This window comes from Maniola jurtina, chromosome 27, assembly GCF_905333055.1.
Source record: "Maniola jurtina chromosome 27, ilManJurt1.1, whole genome shotgun sequence".
NCBI classification, from domain to species: domain Eukaryota; kingdom Metazoa; phylum Arthropoda; class Insecta; order Lepidoptera; family Nymphalidae; genus Maniola; species Maniola jurtina.
The window spans coordinates 5,281,349-5,294,883 of record NC_060055.1 but is presented as its reverse complement, the minus strand read 5'-3'; the positions used below and the strand labels follow the sequence as shown (position 1 = coordinate 5,294,883).

General features: G+C 48.5%; 1 protein-coding gene across 1 annotated transcript; it reads left to right on the top strand.

The window, feature by feature from the left end:
• Positions 1–1,632: 1,632 nt before the first annotated feature.
• On the top strand, positions 1,633–11,761 carry LOC123879062 (protein CDV3 homolog). Its single transcript, XM_045926567.1, has 5 exons — positions 1,633–1,974; positions 3,508–3,675; positions 4,176–4,316; positions 10,318–10,513; positions 11,449–11,761. Exons 1-4 carry the CDS (start codon positions 1,798–1,800, stop codon positions 10,507–10,509), a joined length of 678 nt encoding a protein of 225 aa, XP_045782523.1. The 5' UTR covers positions 1,633–1,797; the 3' UTR covers positions 10,510–10,513; positions 11,449–11,761.
• Positions 11,762–13,535: the final 1,774 nt, after the last annotated feature.

Below are 13,535 nucleotides of genomic sequence, written 5' to 3'. Positions count from 1 at the left end.
TTCGCCCGCGTGGATTGGTCAGCTCCTCTGCAGCATCAGGATTGAGGAGTTGGACTCCAAATTTTTTATGAAACAATGTTGCAAAGTTCCTCTATCGATTAAAAAAGAAATGACGCAAATCGGTTCAGAAATCTCGGAGATTTCGGTGTACATAGATAGAAAAACACAACTCCCTTTTTGAAAGTCGGTTAAAAAAGTAGCCTATGTTACTCCCTGGTCAATTCTCTACTTGTCTGTGAAAATCCCGTCAAAATCGGTTCAGCCGTTCCCAAGATTAGCCTTTTCAAACAGACAGACAGACAGACAAAAATTTTAAAAACGTGTGATTCAGTTATAGTATCGTTCAAATAACCATATGACCTTAATATGCGGTAGCTATTTCGAAATTACAGACAGACACTCCAATTTTATTTATTAGTAGGTATAGATAGAGGATGCCCGCGACTTCGTCCGCGTGGGTTTAGGTTTTTAAAGATCCCGTGGGAACCGTTTGATTTTCTGGGATAAAAGTTGTCTATATCAATTACAGGGACGCAAGCTACCTCGGTACCAAATTTCATACAAATCGGTTAAACGGATGGGTCTTTAGGAATCCCGTGGGAACTTTTTGATTTTCCGGGATAAAAAGTAGCCTATGTCCATCCCCGGGATATAAGCTGACTCTATACCGAATTTTGTCAGAATTAGTTAAACTGTTGGGCCGTGAAAAAGTAGTAGACAGACAGACAGATAGACAGACAGATAGACAGACACACTTTCGCATTTATAATATTAGTATGGATATGGATTTCACTAGTGGTTTGCTCCAAACCAACCTCGCGTTTTAGGTACAAACACAGATTTGTACTATTAATACAATAAATGCGAAAGTGTGTCTGTCTGTCCGTCTGCTAGCTTTTTACGGATCTAACCGATTTGGATATGGATGGATGGATGGATGGACATAAGCTACTTTTATCCCAGAAAATCAGACAGTTCCCACATAGATGAAGTTGCGGTTATCTTCTATTTAGTACAGAGATTGCTTGCATTTAGGGGATAGACATAGGCTTTTTTATCCTGGTAAATTCTTTAGTTACCGCGGGATAACTTAAAAGCTTAAATGCATGTGGACGAAGTTGTGGGCATCCTCTATTACCTAATAGTTAATACATTTCAGGTACAGAATCATCACTCCACAAAGACTTTTAAATAGCGATTCGTTTCTTGTCTTGTTACAACGCAATAAAGTGCAATTCAGTTCACACAGCGTTACGGCCTAAAATTTAATTCTAACTATTTTCCTATTTCAGAAGATATAAGGCTCTAGCCTCTGACAAACAGACGAACGGACATATAGACGGACGGATGAATACAAATTCAACATGAAATAGGTGCCTACCTATTTGTTAAACTGCTTAGATAAATATACAGTTACGCACTTATAGAAGATTAAATTTTGGCTGATGTAATATAATTATAAGCCTACATACTTGAAATTACAAATTAGGCTGCTTAAAAATTTAAAAATAGGCAGAATCATTTTTGGTGTTGCAATCCTTCGCAGCTAAGTGTAATATTTGGTAGAAATTAGGTACGTGGAAAAGGTAACATTGAAATGGTAGTTTTTTTAAACCAGTAAATAGCAACACTGATCGAATGACCTGTCATTAAAAAAAAGGAAACAGTCGGCCACGCTTGCCAAAAAATCATTCCCGGGGAATCCTTTAGAATTTCCCCCTTTTTCAATTTATTCCAATATTACTGTAATTTCTGTTAAATAAATTAAAAAGTTCATACGCCCTCCCAAAATTCAGAATGGCCGATCTGGACGATTTCTTCGCTAAGAAGGACCGCAAGAAGTCTAAATCGGTAAAAAAGTTCACAACTACGGACGAGCTGGCGAAAAAACTGGACGATCCAAAACAGAAACCAGAGGTCCGGCCGAAGAAGGACCGTCCACCACAGGAAGGAGAGGAAGCCGGACGAGTGGGGGTGAGAATTTCGTCCAAAGATTTTCTTTGGGCCATGATTTTACGGTATTTTTCAAACGTCAAAAGCAGGTGATGCCAAGTGGTTTTTTAAGTGAAATTGTAGTTTCCGATGACACAAATACGTTGGTGTCGCGTGGAATAATTCGATCTCATTAATTTTAGTGAGTTTTGTTTCTTTTAATGTGTTTGACCTGATTTTTAACTGTGACATTCCTTCGTCCTGCTTACGCATGTTAACCAATTAAGTACTGAGTCAATTTAGTATGCGAACGGTTTGCTCGTACGAACTTACAGTATTAAGAAAGAATTACATGAAATAAACGATATTTTTTGTGAGTTAAAAAATCGTTGGGGGAAAAAATTGAGGTTGGGGTGATAGCCAGTAGTTACGATGTCGTTGGCCCTCTATTTGGGAGTCGTGGGATTGTTCCCAGGTGTGCATCTCTTTTCTGAGTTGTTTTTTCCTTAAGTTGATGATTTAAATATCACTTGCTTGAACAGTTAAAGAAAACACCGTGAGGTAACCTGTATGCCTGAGGGTTCTCCATAATGTTTTCTAAGATATGTGAAGTCTGCCAATCGGCATTCTTGGCTAGTACAGTCTAAACCTATTTCATTCTCAGTAGTGGACTCGCATTGGGTTGCGATGATATTATTATGTTAGATTATAAATGTTATAATCAAGACTAACACCTTAACATGGTCTTCTGGGGACAAAAATGATGAATTGCTATCACATCTTAGATATAATATAGCCTCAATAGCTCAACCGGTAAAGGAGTGGACTGAAAACCGAAAGGTCGACGGTTCAAACCCCGCCTGTTGCACTATTGTCGTACCTACTCCTAGCACAAGCCTAACGCTTAGTTGGAGAGGAAAGGGGAATATTAGTCATTTAACATGGCTAATATTCTTTAAAAAAAAAATAATAATAATCAGGACCAATAGCTTAACATGCTCTATACATCTGAATATATAAAATGAAAAACTGACTGACTGACTGATCTATCAACAATGTAACATCCATAAGATCAATTTTTTTCATATAAAATGTAGTCTATGTCACCTGGACCCTAACAACGAATCAATTGTCACTTCATTCATCAAAATCTGCCCAGTAGTTTAGGCATGGTGGAACACCAAATTCAAATTCAAATTATTTTTATTCAATTAAACTTTTACAAGTGCTTTTGAATCGTCAAAATAATCTACCACTGGTTCGGAATGCTGTTCCTACCGAGAAGAACCAGCAAGAAACTCGGCGGTTGCTCTTTTCAAATGTACAATTTACAATAATATGCCATACTGTATACAAGCAATTGCATTGTATTGCTGGAGCGAATCAAATCCAAGCTTTTTTGTTATTTACATAATCTTCGATTGTATAATAAGCTACCTAGAATCTGATCCAAAATGTAGATACAAACATATACACACATACATACATACATTGCTAAAATCATAACCCTTCTTTTTGGCTGTTCCATAGTCAGGTAACAATGTTCACAGGGAGTTCAATAAACAATGTTTACAGGAAGAGGAAGAGTGGAAAGACTATGAGGAGACAGTCAAAGACTACACGGGGCTCAAGATACAGGTGCTGCAGGGCGGGACCGGAGCGCCCGAGTCAGGCCGAGACTCGTCTTCCGAAGACTCTGGCAACCCGGAGAACTCCAAGAACAAGGGACCTTGGAATAAGCCTGTATGTAATATATTCAAACTAGATGTTGCTGTCGTCCCCGTGGATGTAGTTTTTAGGGTTCCATAACCAGTGTGGGACGACCTCCAGCCCGCTGGTCCGATGACCTGAAGAAGGTGGCGGGGAGCGGGTGGATGAGGAAGGCGGAGGACCGTGTTTGGTGGCGCGCTCTTGGAAAGGCCTATGTCCAGCAGTGGACGCTTACAGGCTGATGGATGGATGGATGGATGGACCCAATGGTTGCCAACGGGACCTTATTACTAAGCCTCCGCTGTCCATCCGTGTGTCTGTCAGCCAGAGAGTTTATCTCGTGAACCGTAATAAGTAGAGAGTTGAAATGGTCACAGAATGTGTTTCTGTTGCTGCTATAATAACAAATAATAGTAAATTCAAAATGGCCGCCATGAAAATTAAAATGTTATTTCCTATACATTCACCTGACTGATTTACTACTATATACTATACTATAACTAACTATACTGAACAACAAGTGGTGTTTCCAGGTGGAAGTAGAACAAGCGCCGGCGCCTCCGCCCCCCGCGGAGCAGGAGCAGCAGCAGCAGAAGCAGCAGACGATCAGTGCGTACGTGCCCCCGCAGTCCCGGCAGAGGGCCTCGGAGCCCGTGCGTCGGAGTCAGGCCCAGGTATTTGTGTTGAGCATCTTGGTCTTAGTTTGCTTGTTTCGGTCGTAGTTTAGTGGAAGTAGAACAAGCGCCGGCGCCTCCGCCCCCCGCGGAGCAGGAGCAGCAGCAGCAGAAGCAGCAGACGATCAGTGCGTACGTGCCCCCGCAGTCCCGGCAGAGGGCCTCGGAGCCCGTGCGTCGGAGTCAGGCCCAGGTATTTGTGTTGAGCATCTTGCTCTTAGTTTGCTTGTTTCGGTCGTAGTTTAGTGGAAGTAGAACAAGCGCCGGCGCCTCCGCCCCCCGCGGAGCAGGAGCAGCAGCAGCAGAAGCAGCAGACGATCAGTGCGTACGTGCCCCCGCAGTCCCGGCAGAGGGCCTCGGAGCCCGTGCGTCGGAGTCAGGCCCAGGTATTTGTGTTGAGCATCTTGGTCTTAGTTTGCTTGTTTCGGTCGTAGTTTAGTGGAAGTAGAACAAGCGCCGGCGCCTCCGCCCCCCGCGGAGCAGGAGCAGCAGCAGCAGAAGCAGCAGACGATCAGTGCGTACGTGCCCCCGCAGTCCCGGCAGAGGGCCTCGGAGCCCGTGCGTCGGAGTCAGGCCCAGGTATTTGTGTTGAGCATCTTGCTCTTAGTTTGCTTGTTTCGGTCGTAGTTTAGTGGAAGTAGAACAAGCGCCGGCGCCTCCGCCCCCCGCGGAGCAGGAGCAGCAGCAGCAGAAGCAGCAGACGATCAGTGCGTACGTGCCCCCGCAGTCCCGGCAGAGGGCCTCGGAGCCCGTGCGTCGGAGTCAGGCCCAGGTATTTGTGTTGAGCATCTTGCTCTTAGTTTGCTTGTTTCGGTCGTAGTTTAGTGGAAGTAGAACAAGCGCCGGCGCCTCCGCCCCCCGCGGAGCAGGAGCAGCAGCAGCAGAAGCAGCAGACGATCAGTGCGTACGTGCCCCCGCAGTCCCGGCAGAGGGCCTCGGAGCCCGTGCGTCGGAGTCAGGCCCAGGTATTTGTGTTGAGCATCTTGCTCTTAGTTTGCTTGTTTCGGTCGTAGTTTAGTGGAAGTAGAACAAGCGCCGGCGCCTCCGCCCCCCGCGGAGCAGGAGCAGCAGCAGCAGAAGCAGCAGACGATCAGTGCGTACGTGCCCCCGCAGTCCCGGCAGAGGGCCTCGGAGCCCGTGCGTCGGAGTCAGGCCCAGGTATTTGTGTTGAGCATCTTGCTCTTAGTTTGCTTGTTTCGGTCGTAGTTTAGTGGAAGTAGAACAAGCGCCGGCGCCTCCGCCCCCCGCGGAGCAGGAGCAGCAGCAGCAGAAGCAGCAGACGATCAGTGCGTACGTGCCCCCGCAGTCCCGGCAGAGGGCCTCGGAGCCCGTGCGTCGGAGTCAGGCCCAGGTATTTGTGTTGAGCATCTTGCTCTTAGTTTGCTTGTTTCGGTCGTAGTTTAGTGGAAGTAGAACAAGCGCCGGCGCCTCCGCCCCCCGCGGAGCAGGAGCAGCAGCAGCAGAAGCAGCAGACGATCAGTGCGTACGTGCCCCCGCAGTCCCGGCAGAGGGCCTCGGAGCCCGTGCGTCGGAGTCAGGCCCAGGTATTTGTGTTGAGCATCTTGCTCTTAGTTTGCTTGTTTCCGTCGTAGTTTAGTGGAAGTAGAACAAGCGCCGGCGCCTCCGCCCCCCGCGGAGCAGGAGCAGCAGCAGCAGAAGCAGCAGACGATCAGTGCGTACGTGCCCCCGCAGTCCCGGCAGAGGGCCTCGGAGCCCGTGCGTCGGAGTCAGGCCCAGGTATTTGTGTTGAGCATCTTGCTCTTAGTTTGCTTGTTTCGGTCGTAGTTTAGTGGAAGTAGAACAAGCGCCGGCGCCTCCGCCCCCCGCGGAGCAGGAGCAGCAGCAGCAGAAGCAGCAGACGATCAGTGCGTACGTGCCCCCGCAGTCCCGGCAGAGGGCCTCGGAGCCCGTGCGTCGGAGTCAGGCCCAGGTATTTGTGTTGAGCATCTTGCTCTTAGTTTGCTTGTTTCGGTCGTAGTTTAGTGGAAGTAGAACAAGCGCCGGCGCCTCCGCCCCCCGCGGAGCAGGAGCAGCAGCAGCAGAAGCAGCAGACGATCAGTGCGTACGTGCCCCCGCAGTCCCGGCAGAGGGCCTCGGAGCCCGTGCGTCGGAGTCAGGCCCAGGTATTTGTGTTGAGCATCTTGCTCTTAGTTTGCTTGTTTCGGTCGTAGTTTAGTGGAAGTAGAACAAGCGCCGGCGCCTCCGCCCCCCGCGGAGCAGGAGCAGCAGCAGCAGAAGCAGCAGACGATCAGTGCGTACGTGCCCCCGCAGTCCCGGCAGAGGGCCTCGGAGCCCGTGCGTCGGAGTCAGGCCCAGGTATTTGTGTTGAGCATCTTGCTCTTAGTTTGCTTGTTTCGGTCGTAGTTTAGTGGAAGTAGAACAAGCGCCGGCGCCTCCGCCCCCCGCGGAGCAGGAGCAGCAGCAGCAGAAGCAGCAGACGATCAGTGCGTACGTGCCCCCGCAGTCCCGGCAGAGGGCCTCGGAGCCCGTGCGTCGGAGTCAGGCCCAGGTATTTGTGTTGAGCATCTTGCTCTTAGTTTGCTTGTTTCGGTCGTAGTTTAGTGGAAGTAGAACAAGCGCCGGCGCCTCCGCCCCCCGCGGAGCAGGAGCAGCAGCAGCAGAAGCAGCAGACGATCAGTGCGTACGTGCCCCCGCAGTCCCGGCAGAGGGCCTCGGAGCCCGTGCGTCGGAGTCAGGCCCAGGTATTTGTGTTGAGCATCTTGCTCTTAGTTTGCTTGTTTCCGTCGTAGTTTAGTGGAAGTAGAACAAGCGCCGGCGCCTCCGCCCCCCGCGGAGCAGGAGCAGCAGCAGCAGAAGCAGCAGACGATCAGTGCGTACGTGCCCCCGCAGTCCCGGCAGAGGGCCTCGGAGCCCGTGCGTCGGAGTCAGGCCCAGGTATTTGTGTTGAGCATCTTGCTCTTAGTTTGCTTGTTTCGGTCGTAGTTTAGTGGAAGTAGAACAAGCGCCGGCGCCTCCGCCCCCCGCGGAGCAGGAGCAGCAGCAGCAGAAGCAGCAGACGATCAGTGCGTACGTGCCCCCGCAGTCCCGGCAGAGGGCCTCGGAGCCCGTGCGTCGGAGTCAGGCCCAGGTATTTGTGTTGAGCATCTTGCTCTTAGTTTGCTTGTTTCGGTCGTAGTTTAGTGGAAGTAGAACAAGCGCCGGCGCCTCCGCCCCCCGCGGAGCAGGAGCAGCAGCAGCAGAAGCAGCAGACGATCAGTGCGTACGTGCCCCCGCAGTCCCGGCAGAGGGCCTCGGAGCCCGTGCGTCGGAGTCAGGCCCAGGTATTTGTGTTGAGCATCTTGGTCTTAGTTTGCTTGTTTCGGTCGTAGTTTAGTGGAAGTAGAACAAGCGCCGGCGCCTCCGCCCCCCGCGGAGCAGGAGCAGCAGCAGCAGAAGCAGCAGACGATCAGTGCGTACGTGCCCCCGCAGTCCCGGCAGAGGGCCTCGGAGCCCGTGCGTCGGAGTCAGGCCCAGGTATTTGTGTTGAGCATCTTGGTCTTAGTTTGCTTGTTTCGGTCGTAGTTTAGTGGAAGTAGAACAAGCGCCGGCGCCTCCGCCCCCCGCGGAGCAGGAGCAGCAGCAGCAGAAGCAGCAGACGATCAGTGCGTACGTGCCCCCTCAGTCCCGGCAGAGGGCCTCGGAGCCCGTGCGTCGGAGTCAGGCCCAGGTATTTGTGTTGAGCATCTTGGTCTTAGTTTGCTTGTTTCGGTCGTAGTTTAGTGGAAGTAGAACAAGCGCCGGCGCCTCCGCCCCCCGCGGAGCAGGAGCAGCAGCAGCAGAAGCAGCAGACGATCAGTGCGTACGTGCCCCCGCAGTCCCGGCAGAGGGCCTCGGAGCCCGTGCGTCGGAGTCAGGCCCAGGTATTTGTGTTGAGCATCTTGCTCTTAGTTTGCTTGTTTCGGTCGTAGTTTAGTGGAAGTAGAACAAGCGCCGGCGCCTCCGCCCCCCGCGGAGCAGGAGCAGCAGCAGCAGAAGCAGCAGACGATCAGTGCGTACGTGCCCCCGCAGTCCCGGCAGAGGGCCTCGGAGCCCGTGCGTCGGAGTCAGGCCCAGGTATTTGTGTTGAGCATCTTGGTCTTAGTTTGCTTGTTTCGGTCGTAGTTTAGTGGAAGTAGAACAAGCGCCGGCGCCTCCGCCCCCCGCGGAGCAGGAGCAGCAGCAGCAGAAGCAGCAGACGATCAGTGCGTACGTGCCCCCGCAGTCCCGGCAGAGGGCCTCGGAGCCCGTGCGTCGGAGTCAGGCCCAGGTATTTGTGTTGAGCATCTTGCTCTTAGTTTGCTTGTTTCGGTCGTAGTTTAGTGGAAGTAGAACAAGCGCCGGCGCCTCCGCCCCCCGCGGAGCAGGAGCAGCAGCAGCAGAAGCAGCAGACGATCAGTGCGTACGTGCCCCCGCAGTCCCGGCAGAGGGCCTCGGAGCCCGTGCGTCGGAGTCAGGCCCAGGTATTTGTGTTGAGCATCTTGGTCTTAGTTTGCTTGTTTCGGTCGTAGTTTAGTGGAAGTAGAACAAGCGCCGGCGCCTCCGCCCCCCGCGGAGCAGGAGCAGCAGCAGCAGAAGCAGCAGACGATCAGTGCGTACGTGCCCCCGCAGTCCCGGCAGAGGGCCTCGGAGCCCGTGCGTCGGAGTCAGGCCCAGGTATTTGTGTTGAGCATCTTGGTCTTAGTTTGCTTGTTTCGGTCGTAGTTTAGTGGAAGTAGAACAAGCGCCGGCGCCTCCGCCCCCCGCGGAGCAGGAGCAGCAGCAGCAGAAGCAGCAGACGATCAGTGCGTACGTGCCCCCGCAGTCCCGGCAGAGGGCCTCGGAGCCCGTGCGTCGGAGTCAGGCCCAGGTATTTGTGTTGAGCATCTTGCTCTTAGTTTGCTTGTTTCGGTCGTAGTTTAGTGGAAGTAGAACAAGCGCCGGCGCCTCCGCCCCCCGCGGAGCAGGAGCAGCAGCAGCAGAAGCAGCAGACGATCAGTGCGTACGTGCCCCCGCAGTCCCGGCAGAGGGCCTCGGAGCCCGTGCGTCGGAGTCAGGCCCAGGTATTTGTGTTGAGCATCTTGCTCTTAGTTTGCTTGTTTCGGTCGTAGTTTAGTGGAAGTAGAACAAGCGCCGGCGCCTCCGCCCCCCGCGGAGCAGGAGCAGCAGCAGCAGAAGCAGCAGACGATCAGTGCGTACGTGCCCCCGCAGTCCCGGCAGAGGGCCTCGGAGCCCGTGCGTCGGAGTCAGGCTCAGGTATTTGTGTTGAGCATCTTGGTCTTAGTTTGCTTGTTTCGGTCGTAGTTTAGTGGAAGTAGAACAAGCGCCGGCGCCTCCGCCCCCCGCGGAGCAGGAGCAGCAGCAGCAGAAGCAGCAGACGATCAGTGCGTACGTGCCCCCGCAGTCCCGGCAGAGGGCCTCGGAGCCCGTGCGTCGGAGTCAGGCCCAGGTATTTGTGTTGAGCATCTTGGTCTTAGTTTGCTTGTTTCGGTCGTAGTTTAGTGGAAGTAGAACAAGCGCCGGCGCCTCCGCCCCCCGCGGAGCAGGAGCAGCAGCAGCAGAAGCAGCAGACGATCAGTGCGTACGTGCCCCCGCAGTCCCGGCAGAGGGCCTCGGAGCCCGTGCGTCGGAGTCAGGCCCAGGTATTTGTGTTGAGCATCTTGCTCTTAGTTTGCTTGTTTCGGTCATAGTTTAAAGTGCATAATGAATGTGTGTGTGTGTGTGTGTGTATATACTTTATTGCACCAGAAAACACAAATGACAGGTTACAAAAAAAAGGAAAGTTAAATTTAAAATGTAGGTACAAAAAGGTGGTCTTATCACTAAAATATAGCATACAAAAATGTTTTTGTCGTATTTTTTTATTTATGTATTTATTTAGAGACAATGAAAAGTAAACTTAACATCATAACTAGATGGCGCTATACGACATTAAATCGCACTGTAGTGTTTTTTTTTATATTTTTAGGATATCTATCTGCAATCAGTCATTTACGTGGACTATAATCAGATTATAAGAGTGCGTTAAGTGGTATATTTTGTTTAGAACAAGAACGCGCCGGACATAACCAATGACGACTACTTCCCGGTGCTTGGCGCGGCGGGGGGCAAGCGCGGCGGGGGCTGGAGCACGGCGGGGACGGGCGCGGGCGCGGGCGGCGGGGCGCAGCGCGCGGGCACTGGCCGCCAGCCGCTCGCGCTCGGCAACCGGTTCACCTCGCTGCAGGACGATAGCTAGCCTGGTAAGTAAGGGCCTGTGTTGGCGCAGCGCGGGTACGCGTGGCGGAGGGCAAGCGCGGCGGGGGGTAAGCGCGGCGGGGGGTAAGCGCGGCGAGGGGTAAGTGCGGCGGGGGGCGAGCGCGGTGGGGACTGGATCACGGCCGGGTCGCGGTAATGTGGGGTGGATATGTAGTTGATATTTGTGGGGTCAATTTTATGTTGATAGTAGTTATGTGGGGTCAGTGTTAGGTTGAGAGTAGTTATGTGGGGTGAAAGGTTGATAGTAGTTATGTGGGGTGAATGTTAAGTTGATAGTTATGTGGGGTGAATGTTAAGTTCATAGTAGTTATGTGGGGTGAATGTTTGGTTCATAGTAGTTATGTGGGGTAAATGTCAGGTTGATAGTTATAGTTATGTGGGGTGAACGTTATGTTGATAGTAATTATGTTGGGTGTATGTTAGGTTGATAGTAGTTATGTGGGGTGAATGTTTGGTTCATAGTAGTTATGTGGGGTGAATGTTAAGTTCATAGTAGTTATGTGGGGTGAATGTTTGGTTCATAGTAGTTATGTGGGGTAAATGTCAGGTTGATAGTTATAGTTATGTGGGGTGAACGTTATGTTGATAGTAATTATGTTGGGTGTATGTTAGGTTGATAGTAGTTATGTGGGGTGAATGTTAGGTTGATAGCAGTTATGTGGGGTGAATTTTAGGGGCATTTTAACCAAGTGAGTGAATGTTGGGAGATAGTAGTAGAGTAGGGTAAATGTTAGGTTAGATTAGAAAAAATATCTAAAAATATCAAATGCCTGAAAGGCCGGCAATGTATTGGCGGTTCCTCTGGTACTGCAAATGTTCATAGGCGGCAGTAATCGCTTAACATTAGGTGCCCCACCTGCTCGTTTGCTCGCTATTTGTATTTCTAAAAAATCATCAATCATTTGTATGTTTCTTCCAGGTACCACCCAGCGGAGTGGAGCGGGGAAGCAGTAAAGTGAAGTGTCAATACGGACTTGTGTGCAAAGCCAGGGCGCATAGCTAACTTCTATACAATTGTCACGCTACTACAACAACTAGCGCACTTCCGGTCTCAGTGGAACACCGTGTACAGATATCTTAAATTATAATTCGAACGTCCCTTATTTGATTTCTTAAAAAAAAACTCATTTAAAAAAAAAGAAATGTAGATAAATAATGACATCTGAAATATCAAGTTGCCTGTTTTAAGCATTTCTTCCAAAAGGAAATTTAAAAAAAAAAGTAATACAATACAGAGATTTTCTGTGGCATAGCTCTTCCAGTGTGCTAAAGTTTCAGTGGGACTTCGTCTGTGCTGGCGTTTGCTGGCGCGCATGTTGTGCCTTTTTGGAGTGTTTTTTTTTTTTTTTAAAGTGGCTGGTTTTTGTGTTTCACTGGTGTTTTTTGGTGCTAGAACCATGCTGGAACTGACTGGGAAGCGCTCTAAAGGGGTGCCGCGCCGGCACAGACGAGGTCCATACTTATATAGTTTCCCTTACTTGTGAATAACTACAAACTTGACATTGGCTAATCTTTGTAAAGCCAGACGAGAGAGAAAAAAAAAAGTTTCAGTGTACTAAATCTAAATAATTGTCAAATATTGTTATAATTGATTTTCCCAGTCTGTACTCGGTGTTAATAAATTACAAACTTAAACACGTGGACAGTTGCTAAAGTAATAAGCTCAGTATTTTTAGTGAATTATTTATTATATTATTAATAAGAAAACAAAACCATTACTACCAGAAAAAGTGTAAAATAATATTTTTTCCAATTTATATTAATTTACATTCCATAAAAATATTCTAATACGAATGTCAAGGAAAATCTGAATGTGCACCAAAGTTTATTTTATTTTTTAGGTAAAAAAAGAAAAGTGCGTAAAACTATGGTGTAAAAATAAAGCAACAGAAAACCTTTATTACTGTGACTAAGAGCTCGTTCACACAGGCTGCGTAAGCGTAGACGTAGCGCGTACCATTGCGTTGTAATGTATGAAACTGTATGAGACATAGCATACCGTTGCGTGGCGTGAACGTTCACGTAGCGTAATGCGTCCAGTTAGGTCTACGGGTTCACGCGCGTCACTACGCACGTGTCACGTGTACGTACTGCATACGCAATTGGTGTGAATCGGCCTTAAAATATTAAATAAAACCAGCAACTGTCCTAGTGTGCGTAAGAAATATGGAAGTGTGCAATTAATTATTAAATATTATGGTTATTTTTTATGTTTATATTAAAAATGGAACTTTACAACTATAAATAAATAAAATGAATCAAAGTCTGTGTTGTGTGAGAGAGATAGCGAATTTCTTTTTGGTGGACTATCAAATGGACTTCAGTGATTTTAAAACTAAAGCGTGGTTATAAAAAAATAATTGAAATTACCTATTACTTAAAAAAAAAATAGAAATATTATATGTTCATGTAACTAAATCATGGCTGCCGCATCTTAAAATATAAAATAAGTGTACTAATTATATTTATATAAATTTGAGTGTTTTTTTTTTCAAACGAATGGTTCAGTAAACTATTATTATCTGTTGTCAATAATGTTTTAGTAAGATTCGAAATGGGATTTTTTTTTTTAACTAAGTACATATTTAATAAAAAATCTGCCTTAGACCTAATGATAAAATAAACATAAGAATATTTTAAATGTGGTTCATCAGGTTAACGTTATTTGGGTATAGTTACCTCGAGAAAGGGATGGAAACTGTTTTCGTCTCTTTCCCGTCCATACTATGACATATTTACGCATAGTGGACCTGGAAAAGTTAAAAATAAGACGTGTCATCAAATGTAAGTGAATAAAAAAATCGATAATACAACCAACTGAGTCAGTGTAAGGTTTTCAACTAAAAATGACACTGAATTTTTTTATTTGCCAAAATAATTATTATGATTTTAACATGTTTGTTATGATCATGGAACCTATCCTATCCGAAATCCTGTATCCTATCCTATAATTCTTTGACATGAGTGTCTTACAATAAAAATTGGTGCGTAAATTAATTTGATATT

Coding starts and splice junctions, on each gene's coding strand:
- LOC123879062 (XM_045926567.1), top strand. CDS start 1,798: ATGGCCGATCTGGACGATTTCTTCGCTAAGAAGGACCGCAAGAAGTCT. Junction 3,676..4,175: donor AGGGACCTTGGAATAAGCCT/GTATGTAATATA, acceptor TGGTGTTTCCAG/GTGGAAGTAGAACAAGCGCC. Junction 4,317..10,317: donor TGCGTCGGAGTCAGGCCCAG/GTATTTGTGTTG, acceptor TATTTTGTTTAG/AACAAGAACGCGCCGGACAT.